This window comes from Colletotrichum higginsianum, chromosome 2 (assembly GCF_001672515.1).
Source record: "Colletotrichum higginsianum IMI 349063 chromosome 2, whole genome shotgun sequence".
Lineage (NCBI taxonomy): Eukaryota > Fungi > Ascomycota > Sordariomycetes > Glomerellales > Glomerellaceae > Colletotrichum > Colletotrichum higginsianum.
The window spans coordinates 4,752,193-4,779,573 of NC_030955.1; the positions used below are offsets into that span (position 1 = coordinate 4,752,193).

The 27,381-nt window shown below is 59.2% G+C and overlaps 11 protein-coding genes across 11 annotated transcripts; 5 read left to right on the forward strand and 6 right to left on the reverse strand.

Moving 5' to 3' along the window:
* Positions 1 to 411: 411 nt before the first annotated feature.
* On the forward strand, positions 412 to 2,241 carry CH63R_03133 (Maltose permease MAL31; the record flags this gene model as incomplete). Its single annotated transcript, XM_018298108.1, has 4 exons — positions 412 to 740; positions 815 to 1,210; positions 1,282 to 1,522; positions 1,606 to 2,241. The coding sequence occupies 4 exons, from the start codon at positions 412 to 414 to the stop codon at positions 2,239 to 2,241; spliced, it is 1,602 nt and encodes a 533-aa protein (XP_018162924.1).
* Positions 2,242 to 2,498: 257 nt separating this feature from the next.
* CH63R_03134 (short chain dehydrogenase) lies at positions 2,499 to 3,638 on the reverse strand (the record flags this gene model as incomplete). The annotated part of the gene is made up of 3 exons (XM_018298109.1): positions 2,499 to 2,742; positions 2,839 to 3,232; positions 3,296 to 3,638. 3 exons carry the CDS (start codon positions 3,636 to 3,638, stop codon positions 2,499 to 2,501), a joined length of 981 nt encoding a protein of 326 aa, XP_018162925.1.
* Positions 3,639 to 4,135: 497 nt separating this feature from the next.
* On the forward strand, positions 4,136 to 5,071 carry CH63R_03135 (Alpha beta hydrolase; the record flags this gene model as incomplete). The annotated part of the gene is made up of 1 exon (XM_018298110.1): positions 4,136 to 5,071. The coding sequence occupies one exon, from the start codon at positions 4,136 to 4,138 to the stop codon at positions 5,069 to 5,071; it is 936 nt and encodes a 311-aa protein (XP_018162926.1).
* Positions 5,072 to 5,716: 645 nt separating this feature from the next.
* Positions 5,717 to 7,375, reverse strand: CH63R_03136 (cellulase; the record flags this gene model as incomplete). The annotated part of the gene is made up of 4 exons (XM_018298111.1): positions 5,717 to 6,259; positions 6,411 to 7,024; positions 7,115 to 7,229; positions 7,307 to 7,375. 4 exons carry the CDS (start codon positions 7,373 to 7,375, stop codon positions 5,717 to 5,719), a joined length of 1,341 nt encoding a protein of 446 aa, XP_018162927.1.
* Positions 7,376 to 9,618: 2,243 nt separating this feature from the next.
* CH63R_03137 (glyoxalase) lies at positions 9,619 to 10,485 on the forward strand (the record flags this gene model as incomplete). Its single annotated transcript, XM_018298112.1, has 1 exon — positions 9,619 to 10,485. One exon carries the CDS (start codon positions 9,619 to 9,621, stop codon positions 10,483 to 10,485), a length of 867 nt encoding a protein of 288 aa, XP_018162928.1.
* Positions 10,486 to 11,218: 733 nt separating this feature from the next.
* CH63R_03138 (short chain dehydrogenase) lies at positions 11,219 to 12,137 on the reverse strand (the record flags this gene model as incomplete). Its single annotated transcript, XM_018298113.1, has 2 exons — positions 11,219 to 11,699; positions 11,818 to 12,137. The coding sequence occupies 2 exons, from the start codon at positions 12,135 to 12,137 to the stop codon at positions 11,219 to 11,221; spliced, it is 801 nt and encodes a 266-aa protein (XP_018162929.1).
* Positions 12,138 to 14,566: 2,429 nt separating this feature from the next.
* On the forward strand, positions 14,567 to 15,220 carry CH63R_03139 (uncharacterized protein; the record flags this gene model as incomplete). Its single annotated transcript, XM_018298114.1, has 1 exon — positions 14,567 to 15,220. One exon carries the CDS (start codon positions 14,567 to 14,569, stop codon positions 15,218 to 15,220), a length of 654 nt encoding a protein of 217 aa, XP_018162930.1.
* A 335-nt stretch (positions 15,221 to 15,555) lies between these two features.
* Positions 15,556 to 17,638, reverse strand: CH63R_03140 (Sugar transporter; the record flags this gene model as incomplete). The annotated part of the gene is made up of 7 exons (XM_018298115.1): positions 15,556 to 15,668; positions 15,847 to 15,992; positions 16,060 to 16,795; positions 16,852 to 16,891; positions 17,145 to 17,305; positions 17,370 to 17,479; positions 17,556 to 17,638. The coding sequence occupies 7 exons, from the start codon at positions 17,636 to 17,638 to the stop codon at positions 15,556 to 15,558; spliced, it is 1,389 nt and encodes a 462-aa protein (XP_018162931.1).
* Positions 17,639 to 18,372: 734 nt separating this feature from the next.
* On the forward strand, positions 18,373 to 20,358 carry CH63R_03141 (Cytochrome P450; the record flags this gene model as incomplete). Its single annotated transcript, XM_018298116.1, has 4 exons — positions 18,373 to 19,410; positions 19,502 to 19,841; positions 19,872 to 20,106; positions 20,202 to 20,358. 4 exons carry the CDS (start codon positions 18,373 to 18,375, stop codon positions 20,356 to 20,358), a joined length of 1,770 nt encoding a protein of 589 aa, XP_018162932.1.
* A 340-nt stretch (positions 20,359 to 20,698) lies between these two features.
* Positions 20,699 to 22,734, reverse strand: CH63R_03142 (Glutamyl-tRNA amidotransferase; the record flags this gene model as incomplete). The annotated part of the gene is made up of 2 exons (XM_018298117.1): positions 20,699 to 21,246; positions 21,318 to 22,734. The coding sequence occupies 2 exons, from the start codon at positions 22,732 to 22,734 to the stop codon at positions 20,699 to 20,701; spliced, it is 1,965 nt and encodes a 654-aa protein (XP_018162933.1).
* Positions 22,735 to 24,861: 2,127 nt separating this feature from the next.
* On the reverse strand, positions 24,862 to 27,216 carry CH63R_03143 (Trans-sialidase; the record flags this gene model as incomplete). Its single annotated transcript, XM_018298118.1, has 1 exon — positions 24,862 to 27,216. One exon carries the CDS (start codon positions 27,214 to 27,216, stop codon positions 24,862 to 24,864), a length of 2,355 nt encoding a protein of 784 aa, XP_018162934.1.
* Between the last annotated feature and the right edge of the window lie 165 nt (positions 27,217 to 27,381).

Here is a 27,381-nt window from a genome sequence, read left to right on the forward strand (position 1 = left end):
CGAAAGAGGAGTTCAGAGCCTTGGGGTTCCGACTCGGGATATTGAGTGATTGACACATCTTGGGCACTCCTTGTCCGGGGCCCACCGCCTGATCTCAGTTCCCCGTGGGGACAGGGTTGCCGCCGCTGAACGGTTCCTGGGAAGAAGTGCCGCCGTGATGGGTGACCCTCCCCCAGACTATCTGGCTAAAGTCCCTCCCCCAGAAACTCTATTTCGTCATGATCTTGGGGTAACGCAGCGTCGCGGCTTGTTGGCCGATTCACGTAGTGTATTAATAAATGTCTGTTGCAGCCCACAGTCGACGCTCTTCCAAATCAAGATAGCACCGGCCAGCTGTCGAACATCACCAGCAAGTTCAACAACAACGTCAGTTTCTGTTGTGAGTTCTTGCTACCAGCCTCATCATTCGCAATGGCTACCCACCACGACGGCTATGAAGCCGAAAAAGTCGACTCCAACGCCAAGCACCTCGAACTGAGCGCCGACTCCCAGCTGGCCCAGGCGGCCGACTTTGAAGACCACGAGCTGGGCATCTGGAAGTCTTTCGTCCGCTACCCGTGGGCGTCCGCCTGGTGCGTCTACGCCTGCTGGACCATCATCCTCCTCAGCTTCGACGTCCAGGCGGCGGGGGCCGTCGTCGGCATCCCCGAGTTCCGCAAGGACTTTGGATACGCTTTCGAGGGCGACTACGTGCTCCCGGCCGTGTGGCAATCTTCCTTCAGCGGCGCCCCCGTTGCAACGTGAGTCACGAGAGACAGATCCTTCCTTCCTTTAGAAAATAAACAGTTCTCAAGACTGACTTTGATCACATAAGCGCCGTCATCTCGTCTATTGCCTCGGCCGAGTTGGCGGACTGGATCGGGAGAAAAAAGGTCCTCGCCCTCGCCCTTCTCATATCCTTCGTCGCCGTTGCCATTGAGTTCATTGCCACCACCAATGCCATTTTTTTTATAGGAAAATTGCTTAATGGTTTCATGGTTGGCGCTGTCGGCACGATCATGGTCTCTTACATCGGCGAGATCACCCCCTTGGCTCTGCGCGGCATCTTCACCTGCGGCGTTGGCGTAGCGTACGGCATCGGCCCCCTGGTCGCTTTCATCGTCATCAACTACACGGGGACGGTCCAGTCTCGCTGGGCGTACCGTACGGTCTTCTGCTGTCAGTTCGGGTTTGCAGGAGTTGCGGCCATTCTCTGGCCATTCATGCCCGAGTAAGGGTTTTTTTTTTTTTTACCTCTTCATTTGGTCTCCATAGGTCACACTAAGCTAATCCTTTACCTAGGTCCCCGTGGTGGCTCGTCTCAAAGGGAAAGAAAGAAGAGGCCCTCAAGAGCCTAGGCAGACTTGGCCACACCGGCAATGAAGGACGGGCGAAGCTTGCTCTCATCGAACGCACGTTGGAAGAGGTCCGCGAGGAGACGGAAGGCGTCACATATGTAGAGTGCTTCAAAAAGTCCAACCTGCGACGAACAATCATCAGCATCATGCCCTTGATCATCCAGGCTTTCAGCGGCATCGCATGGGTAAGTACAGCCGATTCTGTTCAACCTGTGGCCACCTGCGGCCACCTGCACGTTCTAACTAGTACTAACTAACCCCTGCGCAGGTTGCCGGTTACTTCACTTATTACCTTCAACTCGCTGGCTACTCTACCTCAATGAGCTACCAGCTTCAGATTGCCCAACCCGTTCTCTCCATTGTCGGCAACCTGATGGCTGCCGCTGTCATTGACAGAGTAGGCCGGAGAAACCTCACGTTCTATGGCCTGGGCATCCTCACGGCGTTCCTCCTCATCACGGGAGGGCTAGGGACAGGCACCACCCAACCCATGATAAAGGGAACCGTGGCTTTCATTCTCATCTACAGCTGGTGGTACAACGTCTCCATCGGGTCGACCGCCTTCTCTCTCCTTGCCGAAACCTCGACATCGCGGCTCCGGGCCAAGACCGTCGCCATCGGGTACGCGTCGCAGAACTCGATCAACGTCATGTGGCAGTTTGTGATCCCTTACATGTTCAACCCGGACAAGGCCAACCTGGGCGCCAAGACCGCCTTCATCTTTGGCGGGCTGTGCTTCTTCTCGCTGCTCTACCTCTGGTACTTCCAGCCCGAGACCGGCGGCCGCTCGTACGAAGAGCTCGATGAGATGTTCAAGAAGGGCGTTCCGGCCAGGAAGTTCAAGACGTACAAGTCCACCATGCAGATGCGGAACGAGGCCGCTGCGCAAGGTGTCGGTCATTGAGGTTGCAGCGCTGGGGGGGAGGGGGACTAATATCCATCCACCTTTGACAGTTTGAAATTTGCAGTGCCGCAAACATTTAGAGACATTGTGTTTGAGAAGTCCGAGTTGTTTTTTGTAATAATACCACATAACATTCATGCACCCAGACGCGCCGCAAGATGTGGCAATGCCACGCTCGAGGTAGAGTTTCCACCTCTATCCCTACTTTCCTGAAGTCCTCTTTCGCATTGAGAAAGGGAAACACACCGAGACCACAACTAATACAAAAGAACATCCTTCTGCGCGTTTCTCAGCGCCTCCTGAGCCCAAAAGGGCCAGCCTCGCAACCCGACAACCCTACGGTGCTTCTCCGGCAGATACACATGGCCGCTGCGCCCAGACATGATCTGTTTGAAAATGGCATCCACGACAGGTTCGGGCTCCAGTAGTTGCGACTTGAAGGGCCCCGCGGCGTGAACCTTCTCGATCAGGGCTGTTCTGATGTAGGTTGGGTGGACAATGCTGGTCAAGGGGTTGCACAAGTTAGTCTTGCTTTTTTGTGTTTTTTCTTTTGGAGGACAGTTCCGCGACTGAGGGGATGTTCGGCATTCGCCTCACCTCGTGCGGACTTTGGGCGCCCTGTAGCGATGGCGCAACTCCTGCGTCAAGCCCTCGTGCAGGGCCAGGGTGCCGGCCTTGGAACACGCGTAGTCCACGTTGTTCGCGCCGGTGACGAAGCTTGCCATGCTCGCAATGTTGACGACATGGCCGTGGTTGTTCCTGATCATGGAGGGGATGAACTCCTTGATCAGCAGGAAGCTGGCCACGATGTTGACGTCAAACACGCGACGGATCTGCTCCTCGGTCTCGTCGAGGATGGACGCTATCGGCATGACTGCCGCGTTGTTGACGAGCACCGTTGGCTCGCCATGGTCCCGGCGGATTTGGTCTGCGGCTTCCTTGACGGACGTGGAGCTTGTGATGTCTGTTTTGTAAAAGTACGCGTTCGACGCTGCTTTCGTGGTTAATGATGGATTGTGTGGGAGGAGGCAGGGGAACGTAGGCCCAGACTCACGCAGCGGGTCCCTCGGCGGAACGATGTCGAGACTGATCACCTTGACGCAGTTCTTTGCCAGCTTCCGGACAAGTCCATCGCCGAGGCCGCCGGAACCGCCGGTGACGACCACCAGCTCCCGCCTCCAGTCGTACTTGTCTCGGGTGAAGTTGTTGAGAGCGGCGAGGCTCAGCAAGCTGCTCGCCCGCCTGATGGCTGCCATGCCCAGCAAGAGGGACAAAATGAACCGGGGCCAGCCCCGCCGGGCCAACGCCTCCAGGGCCCGGAAGGATCTCAAAGCCCGGAACAGCTCCTCGTGCCTCCCGGACACGCTACTGGACAGCATACTTGGCGGAGAAGACATCGCGCGGAGTGGACTGGCAGAAGGGGGGAAAAGGTCAAAGTCCAAGGCAGGTCTCCGTAGGGTCCGATGTCAGCAATGCTGGGGCGCGCGGCAAGATGTTTGACTGTCCAGCTTATGTATCACGTCAGCGTCAGATGGGCGGATGAAATGCTGACCCGGCGGCCAAGTGTGTTTGTTGCCCGTCTGATGTTTCCCCGCAAATGCACCATACTGTGTAGACGAAAGTTCAGGATAGCGTCGTCACTCGGTGGCATCTCCGCACCAAGGACCGCGGCCCAGGCCCCCCTCCCCCCCCTCTCTCCGTGTAAATAGATACCGGTGTGTCTGAGACACTATTCCAGGATTTTTGAGGGGGAAAAAAAGGATACAGTTGCACATCTTTTCTGATGACGCCCGACTTCCGTGTTGAACTACTGAAGTGAAGGCTCACCACTCACTCCCACAGTCATAACTGGCACTTACACGAGGCCTCGTTTGTCACAGCTCATCGCCAAAACATGGGATACACCATAGAAGACGCCTTCATCCCATCAAGCCGCGACGGGTGCAAGATTGCAATCTCCATCTACAAGCCCGACGGGGTCAAACGGCCGATGCCGACCGTCGTGATGGCGCACGGCATCGGGGCCATCAAGGCGGCCGGCCTGTCCCCGTTCGCGAGCGAGTTCACCTCGGAGGGCTACGCCGCCGTCACGTTCGACTACGTCGGCTTCGGGGAGAGCGAGGGCACGCCGCGGAACGTGCTCGACGTGCGGCGCCAGCTCCAGGACTTCCGGGACGTCGTGCGCTGGGCGCGCGAGCCCGAGCAGGGCGGCTGGGTCGACGCCGCCCGCCTCGTCGCGTGGGGCAGCAGCTTCGGCGGCATGCACACCACGGCCCTGGTGGCCGAGGACCACGGGCTGGCGGCGGGCATCGCGCAGTGTCCCCTCGTGGACGGGCGCGCCGGCGCGATGAAGATGCCCCTGGGCCGGTCCCTGAGGCTGGCCGCCGCGGCCGTCGCCGACATCGTGGGGGCGTACTTACTGGGCGCCAGGGAGCCGCGGTACGTGGACCTGGTCAGCGACGGCTCGACCACGGCGGTCATGGCCTCGAAAGAGGCGGCGGAGGGCTGGGCCCGCTTGACGCCCAGGCACGGCGAGGAGTGGCCCAACATCATCGCCGGGCGCTCCCTGCTGAACATCATGATGTCTCGGCCGCTGCTTCAGGTCCACAAGAGCACGCGCCCGTACCTGATCGTTCTGCCGACATGGGACCACGAGGCGTCGTTGGACGCTGCCGAAGAATGCGTGAGGCGGGCACCTCTAGGAGAGTGCTTGAGGGTCGAAGGCGGGCACTTCGACTTGTACGAGGGCGGTGTTGCGTACGAGAAGAACATTGCAGGCCAGAAACTCTTTCTACGACGAGTTTTGCGTCAGGAGGCCGCCACGGGGTGAGAGGTATTGTTCGGGGTTGGGGCAATATTAGTAAAAACAACAGCCGTGAGTGACCGAGATCACGGGCTGTCTTCTAGTCTTTTTGCTGTTATTGTTCTTTGGGTGACCGAATCGTCTTCATCGTTGCAATGCTTCCAAGTCTAGTAATGAGACGGGTATCTCAGTAGTGGCCAACGGTGAAGACCGGTGGTCGTGGCCATTGTTGATCTTGACGAATTGTTGGTAATAGTTTCGGCGTCAACTTTGAGAAATGTTGCAATTAGAACGATGTGATTAAAACAACAAAAGACTACGTACCCGCGATCATAGAATAAATCTCCCGCTGTGTTGATTAGAGAAAGAGGGAATAACCCCATAAGTGTCCATGAGCTGGCCGGAGCATTGCATACTATCCGCCTCTCCTACTCCGATGAAGGACTAACATACACTATCATATGACGTATGTTCATCAGAAATTTCAGGCTTGAATCTATGGTTTTGACCTGATGATTGCTTTTTTTTCTGCCTAGACATTGAAGCGACTTTAGTAGGCAGTTGATCGCCTGCACAGATTGATACGCAGACTGTGTCCAATTCGCCTCTTGAGGTTCTTTGATTGCTTGCACGCTGTTCTTAACATCATAAGTTTACATATACCGGTTCACCTCACAGAAGCAGGGCGAGCACTAGACCAAGACCCAAAAAGGTGCCGCCCATCTCCATCCGCGACCCCGCAGCCGTTGGAACGGAGGGCGGGCGCGTGGTCGTCGTCCCGTTTCTCCGTGGACCGGTTGGCGTCGGCGGCGTCGGCGTGGACGGGTCTACCAGCAGCGTGCTCGGCATGCTGACGATGGTCGTCGGGGGAGCGATGCCCTGTTCCTCGCTGCTCCTCGCGGGCGCCGTGACCGGGATCGCAGTGGGCGCGGAGCTCGACGCCTTGGTGGGCATCGCGGAAACGGCGGGCTGAGACTGAGACTGGGACGCGGACCTGGCCGGGGCCGACACGTTCTGCTCCGTGTTCGCCCACGTGTCGAGCACGCACTGCTTCATCAGGTCGTTGTCGGCGTAACCCCCGTTGCCGGATTTCTTGGGCGTCAGGCTGAGGACGTAGTTGGCGTCGAAGCTGCCGGCGGCCCATCCGACGAGACCGATGAAGACGTCCGAGTTCTGGTTGATGAAGGTGTTTTGGGCGCAAAAGCTCGTGAAGCACTGTTTACATGGTCCGGTTAGTTCTGGTTCGCAGGGCCCCTCGGATTGATTATAAGTAATGTAGAAGGAACCAAGAATAAAAGAAGAAGATGAAGAAGTAGAAGAAAGGGAGGGCCAAAAATTATTATAGGAAAAAAAAACTCAAACTCACCGAGGCATCGTTCGAGGCGCCCGTCTCGCTCACCAGCCCCTTGCGGCCCTTGGACCTGAGGAACTCGGCCACCTTCCTGAAGCTCTCAACGTTGTCGGTCGTGCACAGCTTGTGGGTGCCGCTGTTGTTCTCGTCGAGGTACTTGTGGACGTCGAGGACGAGGTTGTCGGTCGAGCCGTCGGGGTTCGTGATGGCGGCGAGGGCGTCGGCGCTGCCGCTGCTGACGAAGAACTCGGCCGAGTTGAAGTTGGTGCCGGGCAGCAGGATCATCTGGGACGCGGCGCCGGCGCGGCGGATGGCGGCGACGGCCTTCTGGCAGGTCGCGGCCCAGAGGGCGACGTCGAGGTCGTGCGGCTCGTTCATGAGCTCGAAGACGACCCTCTCGTCGGCCTTGTACCGCTGCGCGAGCTGCGTCCACAGCGAGACGAACTGGTCGTCGGTCGGTCCGCCCTGGCCGATGATGCCGCCGTCCCACCGCGCGAAGTTGTGGATGTCGACCATGCAGTGGGCGCCCGTCGCGAGGCACTTCTGCATGACCTGGTCGTAGCGGCCGAAGTTGTTGGCGTCGAGCTGTCCGCCGGGTTGGTTGTTGACGAGGAACTGCCAACTCACGGCTATCGCGAGATGTCAAGTCAGCATGAGATCTGGGGGGGGGGTAAAACACAACCGTCTCTGCAAAGAAGAGTGTCGAGGGGAGTCTTTACGCAGTCGGAACATGTTGAGCTTGCTGGTCTGAACAAAATGGTTCATCTGGCCTTCTCCGTCACCACCTCCGAGTGAGCTGAGAGGCAGCTGGACCTTGCCCAGGGGACAACTTCCCTGACTTTGAGTTAGTTATTGCTCTCCAGGAGGGGGCCTCATGATCATCATGATGGTTGAACTCACATCCGTCTCACAACCAAAGTCTCCGCCAGATATCGCGACTCCCTGAACAGCAAAAGGGTTAGGTTAGAAAGTCGTCCCATGTTGCGCGGATCGTCCAACTTGCCAAGAACTGCACCCTGGCGACCGCCGCCGCCGCGAAACCCAAAAGTGTAAATGTCTTTGATGCCATGTTCGATGTCCTGAGCGACTGGAAGAAACGAATGTGTCGATAACCCAAAGTTGTTCAAGAAGGGATAGAAGAAGAAGAGGAAGAAAAAGAAGGGATTCGATCCAAAGAATAGAAAAGAGAGGCGATCGACGACAAGAAGCGAATGACGACAAAAAAGCAAACAACAAAAGGGGTCTGTACTTTTGGTTGCGAGACAAGTCCCTTGGGAGGAGAAGAGGCCAAGAAGGTCCATCTGAACTCGAGAGCGGCGGGGAGCCGCATCACATATCTACTGACGGGAAGCGATCGAAAAACCCACCGCGCGGCCGGGATCATAAAAGGGATACTGGCTACATCACTTACCACCTATAACGAGAAATAGCAGCACACGAAGAAAGGGGGCATAGGAATACGGTGGGGGGATGCCAAACCCGCGAGTGCGGCATTCTCGCCTCAGTGTCCACAGTGGACACAAAAACGCGGGCTGTGGGATACAACGTTATGCCATCTGATGATCGTTTCTGTGCGACGAGATTCATGCGGTGAGCGCCACGAAGCCTAGTCGGACGAGGGCCCTGCCTGCATCAGACATCCGGAGTTTCATGTGCGAACACCAGATGGGGGAGTTTTGGAGCCTCCCCCCGCTCCGTCTGAGCCTCTGGTAAGCCTCATGGAGGTCAAGGAATAACGGGGGAGAGGAGGGGGGAGGACACACGGACTCGGGGTGGAGGTGAGGAGCGGGGGAGGGGGTTCGGGCTGACCGGGTGGCGGAGACTCGGGGCGTTCCCTTGCGTCAGTTTGCGATTGAATGTTTGAGTTCTTGGCTCAGAATGTGCCGTGAACGGGCTTTGCAAACGGCGGCAGCCTTGGGGGGCCGCTGCTCAAGGCTATTCAAGATGTGTGGTGATGTGCGTTTCACAGCGAGCAAACGGCTGACCTCTGTGAAAGTAGGTTTGTTGATGATAGGCGTGTAGGAGCATTCATGATACGAGAAAACGGCGCGCGGGCCGAAGGCTCGGGTCACCTCACCAAGGGCGTGTGTGGGAGGAGTGTTTGCCCTGTGTGAGCCGACACGGCGTCACACAGCAGGCAGGCCCTTCGAGCCGTCTCAGCCCATGGCAGCCATTTGTCGGGGGTTCCTCTGCTTGTCAAATCCGTCTGGCAGAGGCGAGGCCAAACGGAGGCGGTGCCAACGCGGATCACTAGATCGGTTGGCGGACGTCCAGGAACATGCCAGGGGGGGGTGTTCCACAGAGCCTCCTCAAGCAACAACCAACTTTCGACGCAAAGCGAGCAAGGAAAACGCCAAAGAGACGCCGTCTCTCTGGGGGGGTTTGGGGTGGCCGCCAAGCGGAGGTAGAATATGCTGGAGCCGATAGCTCGACGGCGCGGTGCAAGATCTCACTCCCGACTTGGAGGCATTTTCCGGGCATTTGGGGCATTTGGGCATCCGATTCGGGGTCCTGTCGACGCGCGTTACGGCAGCCCCCCCGGGATGTTGCCTGTGACGATCAACGCAAACGCATATAGAGCCGTTCTGGTCTGCCTTATCGTGCACCCACTGCCCTGATGAGAGAATTGGCAACTTCCTCGTGAAGAAGACTACGCCTTTGCTGAGGTAGTTGCGAGTCAGTGAGATATGTCTGAGGGCACACAGAACCAGGGCGTTCAAGTATCCAAAGGGTTGTGAGAGAGAGATAAGCTCGCAGATTAACAAGGATGGCGCCGCGATGGTCAAACTTCTCCGCAAGCCACGCGGAGAATTATCTGATCCCTTTTGATTAGGTCATCAACTCAGCCGATTTGGTCTGGATCGCGGGATTCTCTCCTTCATTTCCGAAGACTCTGCCTGCCGGGGAAATCAAAAAGAAAGGTGACAGACGTCTAAACTTCACAAAGGACTCGGAATCGGGCTTTTGCTTTCACTCGTGAGAGGACCGATAGCGGACTTGATGCCTCCGAGTTTCCCCCTTCCCCCCTTCGCAATGATTGTCTGCAATGGTGACATAGTGGGGCGCGCGAGGGGTTCGCAACAATAAATAACCAGACGGTGGCCTCGAGGGGGGGGCTCTGACGTGCAGGAGATGCTCTAGAGCCTCACGAACTCATCGCCAACAACTCGACGCCTCTCTCCTGTATAATCAAAAACCGAGCACCACCAATCTTTTACAAAAAATGGCCCCGTCGGACGACCAGAGCTCGAGCTCGCCCCTCCTCGACCACATCGTCATCCTCCTCCCCCACCAAGTCCTCGCCTCCCTCCCCTCCTGGATCTCATCCGAGTTCACCATCCTCACGGGAGGCCGCCACGCCGACGGCCGCACCGAGAACAAGCTCGTCATCTTCGCCGACGGCACCTACCTCGAGCTCATCTCCTTCGTCGAGGGCCTCAGCAAGGAAGAGCGCCTGAAGCACAAGTGGGGTCCGAAACCGGACGGCACCGTCATCGACTGGGCCTACTCTCTCAAGGAGGAATCCGGCTTCGCCGCAATCCAGGAGCACGTGCGCGAAGCCCAGTCCGTAGCCGTCTACGATGACCCAGTTCCGGGGGGAAGAATCCGACCGGACGGCACGGAGCTGAAGTGGGCCGTGGCGCTCCCGGCCGGCGCCGGAGCCGGGGCTGGGTCGGACGGAGCGGTGGAGAGGGGCGAGCTGCCGTTTTGGTGCTTCGACCGGACGCCGCGGGAGCTGCGCGTGCCCAACCACGTCGCGGAGAACACGAGGCACCCGAGCGGCGCGCTCGGCGTCCACTCCCTGGCCGTGGACGTGGACCGGGAGGAGCTCAAGAGGGCGTACGCCGGGATCAACGGCCGGGCCGGGGAGGGCGACGACGGCGGCCGGTGGGCGTTTGACGTGCCCGTCCGCCAGTTCGACGACCCGAGACACCTTCACGTCGAGACGGTTTCTGGCGAGCGGGGCCCGTCGATCCGCCTGTCCCTGTACACGGCGGCGGGGACGCCGAAGCGGACCATCGCGGGCGACCTCGGCGGCGGCGTCTCTGTCGCCATCGACCTGGTTCCCGTTTCTGGGGGTTCCTCTTGAGTGTGAGGTCGCGGAAACATGAGATGTGTAAGCATGAGGAGGTGGGCCGGGAAGGAAAAAATTGGACTGCGAGTACGAGGTTGAGCAGCTATGGTGGAGATTTCACAGGTGGAGTTGGGTAATGTGGAACGAACGATGGATCACGATGGTTGATGGCTCGTACCAAGTTACAAACCCATTAGCACCAAAGGTGGAGTGTCAATAATACGCGCTACGAAAGGCTTAGTTAGATAGGTATAAATGATGAAGTCATTGAGTGGCATAGCATCACCTATACATCACCATTTTCGATCGCGAGCTTGGGCATGAGGGACATTCTGAGCATGGCCTCTCAACTGTCTGGTTGCAGCGTGTGAACACACTGAAGCACAGAAGAGTTTGTGAAAACATGTACTCAAGATAACCAAAGCGACAATGTGTAGAAATTCTCATATTGATTGATGGACGAATGGTTTGGGGTTTTTATTTTCATTTCTTATAGCATGGGCATGTAAAGTAGGCTATATTCAATGCGGCCTCCACATGGAAAAGCGAAAGACAACGCTACACTTCCTTGTGCACAGCCAGCATTACGGCCCTTTTCACGTTTTGGTGCTCCATTTCAAGTGACTTTACTTTTGTCTATTATTCATCTGGCTAGTCATAACATCATATCCAGCGCCTTTGCCCACGCTGCGCCCATGTCCTATTGCTCCACCCAAATACGTCCCGAACAAGAGAGAGAGAGAGACGTCTACCGGCAGGTGTAACCGCCGTCAATGACGATGTCGGCACCGGTGGTGTAGGTGCTGGCGTCAGAAACAAGATAGACGTAGGCGCCCTTGAGCTCCTTGGCATCGCCGTTGCGGCCCATGGGGATCATGCTCTTCCACAGCTCCTGGGTCTCCTTGGCGACGAAGTCGGACAGGCCCGTGTCGATGTAGCCGGGGGAGATGGAGTTGACGCGGGCGAAGTCGCGCCACTCGTTGGCGAGCGAGCGGGCCATGTGGATGCAGCCGGCCTTGGCGACGTTGTACGAGGTCTGCTCCTGCGGGTAGTTGGCGATGTGGCCGGACATGGAGGCCGTGATGACGAAGGAGCCGGTGCCGCGCTCGCGGAAGTGGGCGCCGACGGCCTTGGCGCAGTAGGCGGTGCCGTTAAGGTCGATCTGGATGACGTGGTCCCAGGCCTCCTTGGAGCCGTCGATGACGCCGCTGTCGGCAGTGGCACCAGCGCTGGGGGGGTTTTGTTAGTATTGAAGCTGACGATACGTGGTGGTGATGGAGGTGGTGTTGATGATGATGATGATGATGATGAGGGGTTAAAGGCAGCAAAATACAAGCAAAAACTTACTTGGCGATAAAGGCATCAATCTTGCCAAAGTCGGCAATGATCTGCTTGGTGGTCTTCTCGACGTCGTTGTAGTCGCTCACGTTGAGCTTGTAGATCTTGACCTTGACGCCGTACTCCTTCTCGAGCTCGGCGGCGTTCTTCTCGGCGCCCTCCTTGCGGGACGAGTAGGTGATGGCCAGGTCGGCGCCCATCTCGGCGCAGCCGCGGGCGGCCTCAATGCCCATGCCGCGGGGGCCGGAGGCGCCGGTGACGACGACGACCTTGCCCTTGAGGCTGAAGAGGTCCAGGAGGCGGGAGGCGGTGGGGATTTCCTGAGGCATGATGGGCGGTGGTGGTGGTGGTGGTGGTGGTGATGTCGATGTGGCTTGGAAAAGGTGTGGTTGTTGTTGAGTCTACAAAGGTTTTGGGGTATCAAACTTATTGGAGAGAACTATGTAGAGAGGAGAGAAGAAGAACGGAAAAAGAAGATGATCTGCGAGAGAGGGAGAGAGGCAGGCTTTGAATATCTGGTCGCTCAAGGTTCTGCTGGAGACGAGATGGGGCTTTCGGGTGGTAATGGTATGATGGAGGGGTAGCTTTGGCATCTGGCCGGCCGTGACGGCATCCCAAAACCCCGCTGATGTCATTGACACAGGCACACACACAAAGAGACAGGAGGGGCCTCACTCATCAACAAGAGAGGGGGGAATTGTTGCTGGGGGGGGTTGCTGAAGCTGGGACTTGACAGGGGGGGTGGGGGGGCATGTTCCTGTTCAAAGTGCCCACTACCCACTGCTCAGTGATAAGTTACAGGTAATGGATGGTCGGTCCAGTCTGGCTCGCTCCGGTGGACCTGAATTACTGGGACCCGGATGGGCCGCAGGTACAGTACAGACAGAGTCTTCGTAGATGACATGTACAGGTATTCGGGGGCAGGTTACAGAGTAGGTACACTAGCATGTACCTGAGTAATGCCCGCCTGTGCAGCTTGGACAGCTCATCAATCTGATCTTTGGGGGGGGAGCTCACTTGGCGCAACCCATTTCGAACTGCATCCTGTACTGGCCGAGCCGCACCGACAGGAGAGGAGGACCAACCGAATGTCTGATGCCTGTCTGCCACAGTTTGGTCTTCGATAACCACCATGGACGCGTACGGGGCAAGACTTGGGGGGCAAGACTTGGGACTTGGTGTTTGCCTCCTCACCGTCAAAAGCTCACCACAAAACCGGGCACAGAAAGACTCCAAGCTAGGTAGCTGGGCACACAACACCAACTAACACTACTACTCTCTGTCCAGTCCACTCCATTGGAAACTCCCAGGTTCATGGCCAAGACGTGAACGGCTTACTGGGCTCACTCAGCCAAGTCTCCACAAGCCCGAGTCCACCGCCGCCAAAACCACCAACCACCAATTGGCACACACACACACACACACACACACACACACACACACACACACACACACATACACACCCCGGCGCTGCAGCGCGCGCGCGCATTAGTCAAGGCCTCGCATCGTTGAACCTTCGTCTTTCCACGCTTCAACTCCCGCCAAAATGAGAGACGGCCCGGTACTCTGTACTCTGTACCTGTGCGGGGTATGTACTATATAGTACGCCGGAGCGGGGGAGGGGGGGGGGGGGGGGGGGGAGCCGTCTTTGGTCGTTCTGTCGTAGACGTGTCGTATGCAGGTATTCTGCTCGTACACTCAAGCATCTTGGAACTCGACTCCTGTTTGCCGCGGAGCTGGGCGATGCCGGGCACGGAGGCATGTCGGTGAAGTACAATACACTACATACGTACACACCAAGGCATCGGCGGGGAGGGGGAGCGTGGGGTTCGGGTCGGAGACCGAACGCCCAACGACCGCTCAGTCGAGGCTTTTCTCTTCCAAGTCGCGTCACGTTATACTCTGCGTTGGGTTGGGTGCAGGTAGACTGACAGCTCATGGCTGCGCAGCGTTGTGGGTTTGGAGAGCTGTTGGAAAACTGGAACCATGTGTTGGGGCCGTCGGCGGAACCGTGGAGGGGGCCAGAGGAGAGGAGAGCTCGAAGCTGTCTTCCAGTATCCGTATTGTCTGCCCGGCACCCCCCGGCCAGCGATGACCTGTCGCAGTGAGAGGGCATACAGCATCGGCGAGGGCCCGAAGCCATCACGGCCCTGCCTCCGGAAGGCATCAACTTACTACCGGATCCTAGCATACGAAGCCAGGTTGTCTGTCCATGGGAGCCGATCAAGCCTCAGCCCGCATTCGGGCATCTTTGAGGCAACAAAGCTACCAGCCGTCTGTCTGCCAAATATATTCAGCTTTAAAAGTTTGTAAAAGGAGTTCCAACGGTGACGGTGGCAGTGACGGCACCGCTCGATTCCCAATGTCTTTCTGCTTCAGACAGCGAGCTTTCTTCACTTTTGCGTATTGGGCGTGGAGCAGATTTGAGAGTCCCCTTTCCGGACGCACGTCGTTCATCGCTATCAGGGTAATTGCCGTCGCATCACGCCACCAAAGTCTCCTTCATCACGAGAAACTCTCACGACGCCTCATTGTCGTGTTGGTAGAGAGTGCCAGGCCATTGAGTAATTTGAGATTGTGTTTAAAAGATGATGAACCCTCCGCCGCAGCTCGCCGGCGACGGCACGCTTCCCAGTCAACTACTCAGAAAGACGCACTCTTCCCACCAACTCTTCATCCCGTTCGAAGCCGATCGGGTAGTTAATGAACTCGCAATACCAAACCGCATACGTCCAACTCCCTTACAATCACACCAAATATGCCGAGCGGCACCGCTCCGCAAGCCAGGTCCGCCTCGAGCCTCGAGATGGTGGAACAGGGGCTCCGGAGGACGAACCTCTACCACTCGGCGAGGGGCACCGTCGTCATGCTCGTGCTCCTGTCCATGACCGCCTTCGGCACGCTCGCGGCGGCCCTCAGCAAGATGCGGCCCGGCGACCTCAGCCACGACGCCGTCGTGGCCCTCGCCGTCATCCTCGCCGTCTCCCAGAACGCCACCCTCCTCGTCTTCGTCCGCCACCGCTGCATCAACCCGCCCCCGGCCCACGTCGGCCGGACCGTCCTCTTCTACTACCTCATGTGGATCATCATGCAGGCCGTCGGCTTCGTCTGCGTCGACCACATGTGGCTGAGCTCCTGGCCCGAGACCGTCAAGAACCTGTGCTCCATGTGGATGCTGCTGAGCATCCTGACCATGGGGCTCTGGACCATCGCCATCATCTCCGCCGCCAGCAGGCGGCTCGGCCACCAGTATCCCGAGTTCCGCACGGCCCCGAGGCGGACGGCGACGGAGCGGGTCGAGACGAGACGTACGGCGCCGGCAGTGGTGAGAGGCGCCACCGGCGAGGAGGCTGCCGGCATCCAGCCACCGCCGTATGCTGCTGTGCGAGACACTAAGAAGGGGCTTGCTTGAGGTGGTTTTCGGGCTGTTCGAACAAGCAACAGAGTGAAGCGGTCAGAAAGAAATGAAAAGGGGCGAGCGGCCAGGGAGAGAAGAGAACGAAAGCGAGCATCACCGTGAAATGGATGTCATTTGCGTGTACCTGGGATCCGACAACCCATACATCAACATGGTTGATATTAATCACAAGAGAACACCAATATAATCCTCAACAAAGTTTGAACTTGTTTGAGCTATGGGTCGCTACGGTCGAGTGCCCGAACAGCGACGGTCCCCTCCACGACTCTACATTCTTTTCAAGAGACATCTGTAGCTCTGTGAACTGTTGACCTCAAAGGATGGTCTTGTCATTGCCTCTGTCGCGCTTCTACTTCCTGAAAGCCGGCCTTTTCAGCCACATCGACGTCGTGGACGATCCTGACGTCCCCGAACAGCTCATCGATTTCTTCCAACGATTTACCTGTGACACGTTAGGGTTCAATGTTTGACCAGGTCTGGGGAGGGGGAGGGGGACAGCATTCACCTCGAGTCTCGGGGTAGAAGAAGGCAAATACGACGGCGCAGAAAGTGTTAGTCAGGATGAAAAGAATCTGGAAACCTGGCGTCAGAACTCGGACCGTATCATTTCGGAGCCGCACCGGATCTGCTGCCTACGTAGTACTTCCAGCCGACGGCATCAAGCGCAATGGGGGAGCATTGCGTTATGACCAGGCTGATGGAGTAATGGATGACCTGGACGATGGCGTTTGCTTTGGCCCGCAGTTCGGTGGTGAAGACTTCTGGTCTGGGAGAGGGAATCAGACAAAATCAAGGACGCAACCGTCATCTCACTCACCAGCAGACTGACTTACGGTATGATCCAGGTCATGGGGCCCAGGAGGGCGGAGTAGGTGGCCGAGACGGCGAAGATGCAGGCGATCAGACCGCGCTGGGCCGCCTCGTTCGTGGGAAGCCCCGGCTTCGCCGGATACACGGCGGCCAGGACCGTGATGGTCAGGTAGCAGACGGCCAGGAGCGACGAGCTGGCGACGAGGATCGTCCTGCGGCCGACGCGGTCGACGAAGAACAGGGACAGGAAGCAGGCCACGGGGCCGACGGAGCCGTACAGGCCGCTGACGAGGAGCTGCCGGTCCTGGCCGAACTGCAGCGTGGCGTAGATGGCCGTCTGGTAGTACTGCACGAACGAGATGCCCGAGAGCATGGCGGCGGCCCACACGAAGGAGCCGACAAAGAGCCGCCTGCGGAAGGCCGGCGTCGCGAACAGGTCGGCCCACGAGAGCCGCCGCCGCCCTTGGGCCTGCAGCTCCTCCTCCTCGGCGATGCTGGCCCGGATGACGGCGAACTCGGCCCGGCACCAGTCGTCGTTGGAGCCGTCGTGATGGTAGCGGCGGAACGCCCTCTCGGCCTCCTCGTGGCGGCCCTTGAGGCAGAGCCACCGCGGCGACTCGCCGACGAGGAGGACGCCGACGCCGAGGAGCAGGGCGGGGAGGCTCTGGATCGCGAAGCCGAGGCGCCACTGGTTCGGGCTGTGCCACTTCCCCTCGCCCACCCCGGTCCACAGGGCGACGAAGAAGCCCCAAGCAACCACTGGGCGCGTGGGCGTTAATCAACCGGCTTTGGGGTCTCATAGAGACTGGACTTACTCATCTGGTTGACGGCTGTGATCCGGGCTCGCTCGTGAGTCTTGATAAGCTTGTTAGACTTGTCTCTCTCTCTCTCACTCGCTCTCGGTCTCTTTCTCTTTTAATCTCTCTCTCTCTGTGTGTGTGTGGATCTCTCTCCTGTTCGCTCTCACTTAAGTGTCACAAGTATAAGCGCAGACTTGCCTTTGCGATCTCCGCCCCGAACACAGGAGCAACGCCGGTGATTGTTCCAACGGCAAACCCAACTAGGAGCCGTCCCACGATGACTGCCTCCGTGTCAGTATGGTTTTCACTTGGGGTCGTCCCGGACAGTCGAGATCCTCACGCATAGCGACATGGGCAGCGCCAGCCATCAAGGCCCCGCCAACCACACCCCATACGCACCCAAAGGCAATGGCCTTCCTACGGCCGAGCCTGTCGCTGGTGATGCCGACCGAGGCGCTGCCGAGCCATGCTGGTGTCCGGTTCGTCAGCTTTCAGGCACACCGTTATGTGTAATGCAACAGAACGGGCCCTACCTCCGGCCTGGTAGACGGAGACGATGGCCCCCCGCAGAGGAGCGTCAGGGTTGCCAAAGTACGTCAAGAAGGATTTGAGCGCCAGGCTGGGGGTGATGATTCCGGAATCACTGGTTGCAGTTTTGTGAGTGAGTGAGCAGTTCCCAACATGCCAGATGATCTGGGCTTAAGGGAACTTTTGCTCACTATCCGTAGAGAAACCCCCCTATACCGAGCAGAAGCGATGTTAAGAATGGCTTGCTGAGCCAGGAAGAACTGTTGGGTTTCATGGTTAGGTGAGTCGGGTTGGTTTCACTATAAAATTGTCATCAGCAGTAAGTAAAGTCTTATAATCAAGATAATCAGGCACCGTGAATGACCTCAAAAGTCCAACACGGAGACCAGATCTAGCAGACTTTGTACCTTCTCGATTTCTCCCTCGCCAACCACACTCACCGACTGCCGCCGTAAAGATACCCGGAGCAAGGGTATACTTACCCGCGTCCACCCACCCATGGCGTTTGTAAGTCCGGCGTCAGCATACATAGGCGTATGTATGTGCGTGTGTGGGGGTCATCCCCGGATTCCATAGGCCTTTCCCCGCGCAGCCCGGGGGGTCGGGATCCGACTGCGGGGTTGTGAGACCGTCATGTCATGCCTGCGAACCTGTCCTATCAATGCCTGTCATACGGGAAAGATTTCGTAGGACCCAGTTCACGCCCTCCACGGATGGCCAGATACCCGCGGGATGTGGCTTACTGGACGGCTATCGCCAAGGTCGGCATTTGGTAAACGGTCGAGTTGAACCGCTGCGACGTGCCGTGCCTTGACTTTGACACCCTCGGGCGTTCGGCAAGTTGAGTCCCGCTTCTTCACTCCCGTCTTCTCTGGCTACGACTTGTGTGGAATGAGTGATATCACCAGCTGGAAGGCCAGTGTTCTGGCGTCCCAGTTTGGTGTGTTTTCCAAGGCACAGATTGATCGTTACATCAAACCATACCGTCTCGAGCTCACTCTTACAACCATGATTCTCGCCATTGTTACCTACTCGGCCGTGGTCATCGGTCTGGTATATCTCGTCTTTACATTCCCCAGGGTATGCACACTCGGTTTCAGTACATGGCCAACGCGCGATCATCATCCGCTGACCATGCTGCCTCGCCAGCTACAACAAGAGTGGAAGCTATATTCCCACCGCTCCCAGCTACCGCCGGGGCCCAGGACCATCAGGACCGGCCTCAAGAAGCCATGGCTCTGGTTCCGGGAGCTGAGCCGGGAGTACGGCGACGTCGTCTACCTCCAGATGGGACCGACGCCGACCATCGTCCTCGGCTCGGCCCAGGCGGCGTGGGACCTCCTCGAGAAAAAGGGCGCCGTCTTCTCGTCGCGGCCGCGCTTCATCATGGGCGGCGAGCTCCTGTCCGGCGGCATGAGGGGCCTCATGGCCCCGTACTCGCCCTTCTGGCGGCGCTGGCGGAAGCTCCTCCACGGCGGCTTCATGCAGAGGCAGAGCGAGACGTACCGGCCGGTCCAGTGCCTCGAGTCGAGGGTCCTCATGCACGAGCTCCTCGCGAGCCCGGGGGACTTCCGGAGGCACATCGAGAGGTATGCGGCCTCGGTCATTGTAACGGTGACGTACGGCAGACGGGTTGAGGACGTTGCGACGGACGTCGTCGTCCGGAGGAACGCCGAGTCTATGGGTCGTCTCACCTCGGTCAAGTACACAACTCCCCACCGCCCCGGAGCCTTGGAGCCCAAACTTTGTGAACTGACTTCCACCCCCTATCACAGCATCCCTGGAAGGTTCGCGGTCGAACGGTACCCCGTCCTCAAGCACATCCCGAGTTTCCTGGCCCCGTGGAAGGCCGAGGTCTTGAGACAGAGACAGAAGGACATCCAGCTCTACACGGAGCTCATGGACGAAGTCCGGCGCAAGGTGGGCGACGGCGTGGCGCCGGCCTGCTTTGCAAAGCACCTGATACAGGAGCAGGCCGCTCTCGGCATGACGGATCTCGAGATCGCGTACACCGCGGGATCGCCCTTCGGGGCCGGCGTAGAGACTGTAAGATAAGAAGCCCGTCCCCCTCCCCCTCCCCCTCCCCTTTCCTCCTTTGGAACGAGAGAACCCGCTGACAGAGCCCCATGTCGTGCAGTCGGCCGGGTCTCTGGCCAGCTTCTTCCTCGCCTGCGTCAAGTTCGGTCCGCGGTTCATACCAAAGGCGCAAGAGGAGCTCGACAGAGTCGTCGGAGGCGACAGGCTGCCGACCTTCCAAGATCTCGACGGCCTCGCGTACGTCCGGGCCATAGCGTCCGAGACCCTACGCTGGCGGCCGGTCGCCGTGCTCGGGGGCACTCCCCACGCCAGCACGGCGGATCATGTGTACAAAGGCATGTTCATACCAAAGGGGAGCACCGTCATCGCGCCCCTGTGGAGCAGTAAGTCGGACCGTGGCTCGGCGGACATTGGTCTCGCGCTTTTTGGAAATGTCAACCGTTAATCCCCCTCCCCCCCGGGAACCATAGTCCACCTCAACGAGGCCGATTTCCCGGAGCCCCACGAGTTCCGGCCGGAACGGTTCACGGAGCAGCGCGAGTATCCGGGGACGCTCGGCCACAGCGCCTTCGGCTGGGGCCGCCGCGTCTGCCCCGGCATGCACCTCGGCTCGGCGTCGGTGGCGCTCAACATCGCGCGAGTGCTCTGGGGGTTCGCCGTCGGGCCGGCCAAGGACGAAAAGGGGAGGGATGTCGACGTTGACATGTGAGTCCAGAAGGCCGTTCTTCTCGTTGGCTTCCTTGACCGGACGTGGAAAGACTGACTGACTGTTTTTTTTCTTTTCTTTTTCCCTGGCACAGATTCGCGTATTCAGACGGCTTCAACTCGAGCCCGCTGCCGTTCCCGTGCTCGATCACCCCCCGGTCTCCGCGCCACGCTGAGGTTATTGGAGAGGAGTGTGAGAGGGCGTTGGAAGAGCTGAGAGAGTCTAGTGTTGGTCCCGGCAAGGCGTCCTAGACCTTTGTAGTTCACAAGTGAATGGTACATGGGTAGACACAACTTTGCCTTCTGAACGAAGTGCGTTCTGCATCACGAGCAGTTCTCATACTGGACTAGCTGGATCTTAGAGAGATGGCTAATACTTCAAGGTCATGCTACTCTGTGAAACGGGTCAAGATACAAAGGAAATACTGCAAAGGAAGCTCCCAACTAGCAGAGTGTACAAGCAGGCCATTGAATAATATGTGTTGTCATGCGTCAAATTGTCATTAAAAAGTCTATATCAACCGACAGCCTCCCCCCCCCCCCCCCGGCCAACATCCACACCTCGCCTTCTCCCTCCCTTCCCCCAACGCTCTCACAACCATTCGTGCACATCCCTTCTCATGAGGATTTCGCCCCCGGCAAGCGTGCCCCCGGCCTCGGGGACCTTCAACAACCCGGCCCCGACCAGGTCCTGCGCCAGCCTGACGAGCAGGCCGTCGCAGCCCCGGGCCGCCATGATGTCCACCGTCACGGGGAGCACCTCGGTGTGGTTCGTCACGGAGCTCGGGCCGGCGACCTCGCCGAGCGGGAAGACGTGGTCCGGCGCGCCGCTGAAGACGCTGAGCCGACCGTTGGAGAAGCCCATCGGCGGCGCCCCCGGCGGGCTGGACGGGTACCGGTTCCGCGGGCTCGCGAAGCCGGCGCTGCCGATGTACAGGAGGAGGCCCGAGGAGCACGTCGTCGTCGTCGTCGTCGAGTTGACGACGGCCGCCGGGGGGAGGACCTGAGTGTTGAACCACTCGGCGAAGAGCGTCTTGTTGGCCTTTGCGTCGGCGAGCGCCGTGGCGGGCTGTCTGTCGCCCCAGGCCCAGCGGGCGATGGGGACGGGGTTCACGAAGGGGAGGCGGCCATCATGGGCGGCTGCGTCGGAGTTTCAGCCACGGTGTCAAAGGAGAAAGGGGAGGAGGGGGGAGGATAAGGCATAGACTCACCGGCGTAGTCGGCGTAAAAGGGGTCGCGGACGAGGGCCGTCTGCTCCTTGGTGATGAGCGTCGCGTACGTGAGGCCCATGACGTCCGTCAGCGTCTGGTTCCTCACGGCCTCGGGCGCCGACGCGGCCCAGGACGACGACAGGTTGAACGGGGTGAGGTCCGCGCCGAGGAACGCGGCGAGGTCGCGCGCGAAGCCGTTGAGCATCTGCGCGGCGGGCGTGTCGCTGTCGCCGCCGCTGCCGGTCGGGAAGTCGACCGTGTAGAGCGTCTTGGGGTACTCGACGGGGACGTCGGCGCCGGCGAGGGAGGTGTAGTTGGCGCCGTACAGCGCCTTGTTCGCCTCGTCCCAGATGTACGGGTCCCTCGTCAGGAAGCCCGGGGTGTCGAGCGTCGGGGACAGCGGCATGACGCCGTCGAGGCTGACGAGGCCGTGGGACGGGCGGTTGCCGAACAGGCCCTGGACGTTGGAGGGCCCTCGGATGGAGCCGCCCGTGTCGCTGCCGACGGCGATGTCGAGCCAGGGGTACGAGGCGACGGAGGCGCCGGCGCCCGAGGAGGAGGACGAGGGGTCGTTGTAGCCGTCGCCGCGCGGGTTGAAGGGCGCGTGATAGTCTACCCAGTCAGCGGTGGCGGTCTCGCCGTTGGCGAACTGCGAGGGCTTCTGGTAGCCGACGACGACGGCGCCGGCGTCGATAAGGTTTTGGATGGCCGGGCCCGTGGCCGAGGCCGGCGGGTAGAGGGAGTACCAAGCCCGGTTGCCGTTGGAGCCGCGCACGCCGGCGAGGGCGTAGATGTCCTTGACGCCGACGCGGACGCCGGCGAGGGGCTTCTCGGCCGTCGGCGTGAAGTAGAGCCGGGACGGGACGCCGATGGTCAGCGACGCCGAGGACGGCACCTGGGCCGAGAGGGTCTGGAACGTTCCCTCCGGGGTCTGCAGCAGGGACTCGGAGAAGGCGCCGGCGAAGTCGTCGTATAGGCGAAAGGCCTGGTAGAGGTCGCCGGTATGGGTGTCCAGGAAGTACGGGCCGGAAGGGATGCCGTGGCCCGAGGAGAGCGGGATGACGATGGACTGCGTCTTGTTGCTGCCGTCGTAGCTGGCCTTTGTCAGGCACGTGGTGGTGGCGCCGGCGAGGAAGATGGCGCTCAGGAAGGCCGGCTGCCAGACGTCGTCTTTGGCCGTCCAGTTGGAGAAGAGGGCCGCGAGGCTGTCCTTGGGGACAGGGTCGGAGACGACGGTGACTGGGGTGAAGCCAAAGGCGCGAGGGAGCGACTTGATGTTGAGAGAGCCATTGGAGGGATTGCCTTGGGAGAAGGGAGAGACGAAGTAGTACACGTCGTTGAGCCGCAAAGACGCGCCAGTCTGGACGAGGTCGGCGGCGGCGGCGCCGAGGATGGTCAGCAGAGTGAAGGCCTTCATCATGGGGGGCCGGCGTGAGGGTGAGGCTTCAGTCTTCTGCACGGGGTATTCCTGGCGGTGCTGCGAGACACAGGACCGCCGCGGCTGAGCCGTGTTTTATACATGGTCTCATATCAAGCCGGAGGAGCCGTTTACACATAGAATGGATGTAAGCGGATGGAGCGTCGGTGATAGAGAGAAAGAGAGAGAGAGAGGGCGGGCTTTCTTTTGTTTGCCGAATTCCAGTTATCTATCTCGACGCTTGGACTTTGGGCGGGACTAATTGCTGAGAATCAGGACCCTTCTCTGCGAGAAAGCAATATGCAATCTTCTCGGCGGCATCGGCTTATCTGATTCGGTCACCTCGGCCGGGGGGCAGGGGGAGGGGGGGCCGCAGACGGCGTTGCTTATCATAGCACCCGACGAGGACATGCATGCGTGCCGAGGGTTATCTCGTCCTGGCTCACTTCACTCTACTCCAAGAGCTTGGTGATTTTGGGCCCACGCATGGTAGTTCTTGGCAGGGAGGAGGGGACCTTTTGAAGCCCGGGGGTCGGGTGACAACTCCACTAGGACCGGACTCTCGGAGGGGTTGTCAACTTGCTTGTCAAGGGATTCTGTCACGAGAACTAGCCGATGTCGGTAGTTGTATCGGTTTGCCGGGCCCGGTCAACTTGGCGGAAGCGGAGACGGCCGGCAGTGGTGCATGAAGAAGAAGATGATGATGATGATGGTGTACCGAGAGGGCACAGGCTAAAGGGTTGAGTGATAACGAGGCATGGTTCAGTTGGCGGTAAGCATAGCAAACCCGCGTTGTAAATTCAACTTTCGTAAACAATAAAAGCACTCTGCTCTTGGACGGATTCACGACATCATGCACAGTCCCCCCCCCCCCCCCCCCCCCCCCCCCCACACACCCGATGGGCCGGCCGGTAGGTAAACTCTGTCGGGTCGTAGCCGACACTCAAATCAAAGATAAGCTCAAGATTCAAAAAGCTTACTGGACCGGTTTGAGTTGCTACGTGCCCATCCATATGCTTCCAGAAAAACAGACAACAGCTTGACGCAGTCTCGCCGGCGTCGAGGGCGCCGGGCATGAGGAACCCGTGCCGAAAGAACGAGCCGTTCGGGAGACAGTCACCGTAACCCCAAGAGGATTGGAGACGAGGCCTCCGATCCCTGGTTATCAGTTCTTGTTGTCTCCAAAGGCGGGGAAACCCCGACTTGCAGCTTGGAGACCGTGACGGTCCCCGTTACCGATCTTTGAGAAACGCCAGCCAAACTCGGCGGGCATGAGAGAGTTATGGGGCGAGAGCTATTAGTGCGCCCTGCTTACAGGAGACCGCCGTGATAAGGAGAGAAGAAGAAGATCCGACTGGCAGTGGTTTGCTTAAAGTGACGTAGACGGGGCCCGTGGAATGGGACGCCAATCTTGCTCGTCGAAGAAACCCCTCGCGGAATGGGGCGTCGCCCATGATACTAGTGTATACGAATACTAGACCAGCCCTTAGCTCGGCTTGGATCCTGGTTCGCGATAAGCCCGGCAAACCGACAAGGAACACCCACTCCCTCATGGGTTGCCCCAGTCTCCGGCGTCGGGGTGGTCCTTGTCGACGGCATCGCCATATCTGGAGAGCTTCGCATCTCGAGATACTGTCAACGGCCTCGTTAGACCGTCATCGAAAGGCACATCATCTCCTGCAGCAAAAAGACAAAGGAAGAACCAGGCTCAAAGTTGAAGTCGTTTCGTCATTATCCGGGGTCGGTGACTTGTCCGTCAACTCGAGGTATTCGAGGATGTGCCCAACGGGCTCATCGATGCCAATGTTTTTAGTCCCAGCTTTTTGTGTCCTGGAATGCGACCACGCTCGCTCTGCTATGCAACCGAATTCCACGTAAACCGAAATGAGCCATCTCGAGAGACACGTCCCCCCTCCGTCCATATCTCCCGCGGGTGCCTTCGTATAAGAAAGAAAGGAAGAAAGGCAGTCTTCCTCATATTCCAACATCCGCTCCTCACAGCCACACACACATGATTACTATATCGAAAGAAAGGGCAGCCCCCACCGCCCGAAAGCCAAGCAATAATTGACAAGAATAGAAAGCCTCGTCCAACTGTGTCCGTCCGTCGGCAGTAGGCGCCGCCCCTCATGACCAGCCCAGGGTCTCGAGCGTGCCGCGGGCATCCGAGGCGCTCATGCCGCTGACGCCCAGCGAGCGTACCTGCGTGCCCTTACGCAAACGCTGGACGCCCACGGCCACCTTCCAGGCCTCTTCCTCGTCGAGGACAAACATGTACCGCTTGCCCTCTTGGTCCCGAACCGTGGCGCGCAGTACGTGCAGGCTCTTGGTCCTCCACTCCCCGGTCTGTCCCGTCGAAGATGCCACGTTAGTATCTTTGAACTTTGTGTCGCACAAGCCAAGACGACAGCAACTCTTGCAAGCACGCAGCATCTCGGTCAGGTACGCGTCGGCCTCGTCGCCCGTGAGCGCCTTGGTGGCGCCCCTGTCCGCCGTACGAGCTCGCTGGTTCGCCATCTTCTGAAACAAATTGGAGGGATGATTCGCAGAATTCGCAGGGGCAGGAGCAGCATTGGAACTCAAGCAGTGCGGGGGGCACCATACCTCGACCAGCTTTAGCGTCCACGCCTTGACGTCCCATTCGCGCTGTGGGACGCCGCGGACGTCGTCGTCGATGAAGAGGCCCTCCGTCGTGATCCGGAGGATGAGGCCGTCCGTCACCGTGCCGAACCCCGACACGAGCTGGCTGGCCGGCGTCTTGGCGAACTGGTTCATGAACAGGTACACGGCCCTGATGACGATCTTGTCGGGGTCCTTTGTCGTGTACGGGCCGCGCATGCTGGGCGGCGGCGTTGTCCTCGTCGTCGTGGCCGACGGCGCCCACGACGATTCCGAGCCGATCGAAGACGCCGGTCTGTGTTTCGGTTTGTCGTAAGGTCGATACGAGTGCTGGTCTTCGTCGACTGTCCGCGCTGACGGCCTTGGTGGCTGTTGTTGTCTGGCTGTGTTCGAAGATGAGGCCGCAGACGGCGCCGACCTTGGCGGTACCGAGCTGGCGGAAGGGGGAGGTCTCGGGGGAGCGGACGATGAAGCAGAGGGGGGTGCTCTTGGCGGCGTCGAAGCCGCCGTCGTGGGGGGGACAGGGGGTCGGCCGTTGGGCCACATACTCGTCTTCTCACCGACCGACGAGAAGGCGTAGCTACTTCCCTTGCGACTGTTCTTCTCGGCCTCTTCAGCGGCTTGCTTAGCCTTGCGGTCCGCCTCTTCTTTGGCTTTACGGGCAGCAGCCTCTTCCTCGGCCAGCTTCTTGGCCCTCTCTGCTTCCTCGCGTTCCTTCTTGGCCTTTTCTGCCTCTTCGCGCTCCTTCTTTGCCTTCCGGAAGGCCTCGAGTTGTGCTTCGACGCGGGCTTTGCGGGCGGCCGCTTCGGCAGCCTCCTTCTTTCGCGCCTCCTCGCGCTCCTTGGTTTCTTTTTCTTTGGCGGCCCTCGCCTCGCGTTCCTTGGCCTCCTTGGCCTCACGCTCTCTGGCCTCCTTGGCCTCCTGCTCGGCTTTCTCCTTTTCACGCTGAAGCTTCTCCCTCTCCTGGCGCTCCTTCTCGAGCTTCTGCTTGAGATCTTCCTTCTCGCGTATCTCCTGCTCCAGCTTCTCTCTTCTCTCTCGCTCCTCTCTGTCTCGTCTTGCGCGCTCGCGGGCCTCTCTTTCTCGAAATTCCTTCAGCTTCCTCGCCATCTCTGCTTTTTTGCGCTCCTCCTCCTCTTTCACCTTGCGCTCCTGCTCGCGCTTCTTCGTCTCCTCCCGGGCCTTTTCCCAGGCGCCCTTGGACGGGTCAGGCTTTGGTTTCGGGGGAGGGTCCGGCTTGCGGGGTTCCGGCTCTGGCTCAGGTTCAGTTTCAGGTTCCTGAGGAGGTGGAGGCTGTGGTCGTTCTTGCCATTGAGATCTAGGGCCGCCGTTTCCTGCGCCGTGGTTCGGCGGCGGGGAGTTCGGAGGAGGGCCGTTGTATTGGCTGTTGCCATGAGGCGGAGGCGGCGGCGGCGGGCCCGTGTTTGCGTAGCCACCGCCGAAGTTTGCGCCGGCACCGTAGCCGCTGGGACCAGAGCGGTAGTTGGCATTCGAGCCGTTGTTCGAAGACGAAGAAGACTGGTTCTGCGACTTTCCCCATGCCCATGCTCCGACGCCGACGGCAATGACAAGGAGTGTCATGCCCATGTTGCCCATGCCCTGGTAGGTTCCCCACCAGGCCCTGAAAGCCGGAGCCATGCTCTGGAACAAGACGACGAGGACGAGGGCGCATGCGAAGCCAGCGGCGAAGCTGGGGCCGTTGGGTGCTAGAGAGGGCAGGTAGATGAATCCGCCACCCTTGTCGCGCTGGGGGATGACAAAGATGTCGTAGTTGCCGGGGCCCAGGCCAGCGCCGGGAGGAGGGGAGCCGGCGGTGGTTTTGGGTGCCTCGCCATGGGGCGGAGGCGGAGGAGGGGCGCTCATGTTGAGTGAACCTCAGCAACTGTCGGGGCTGGTTATCGGTTGAAATGGAGCCTCGAAGCTCAGTTGGAGAGACTGTGTCTCTGGGCGAAATAAAGCAAACAGAAGTCTATTGGTATCTTGGGGGGTCCATTGACGGTCGTAAAGTCATGAAGCGTCTGTATAGAA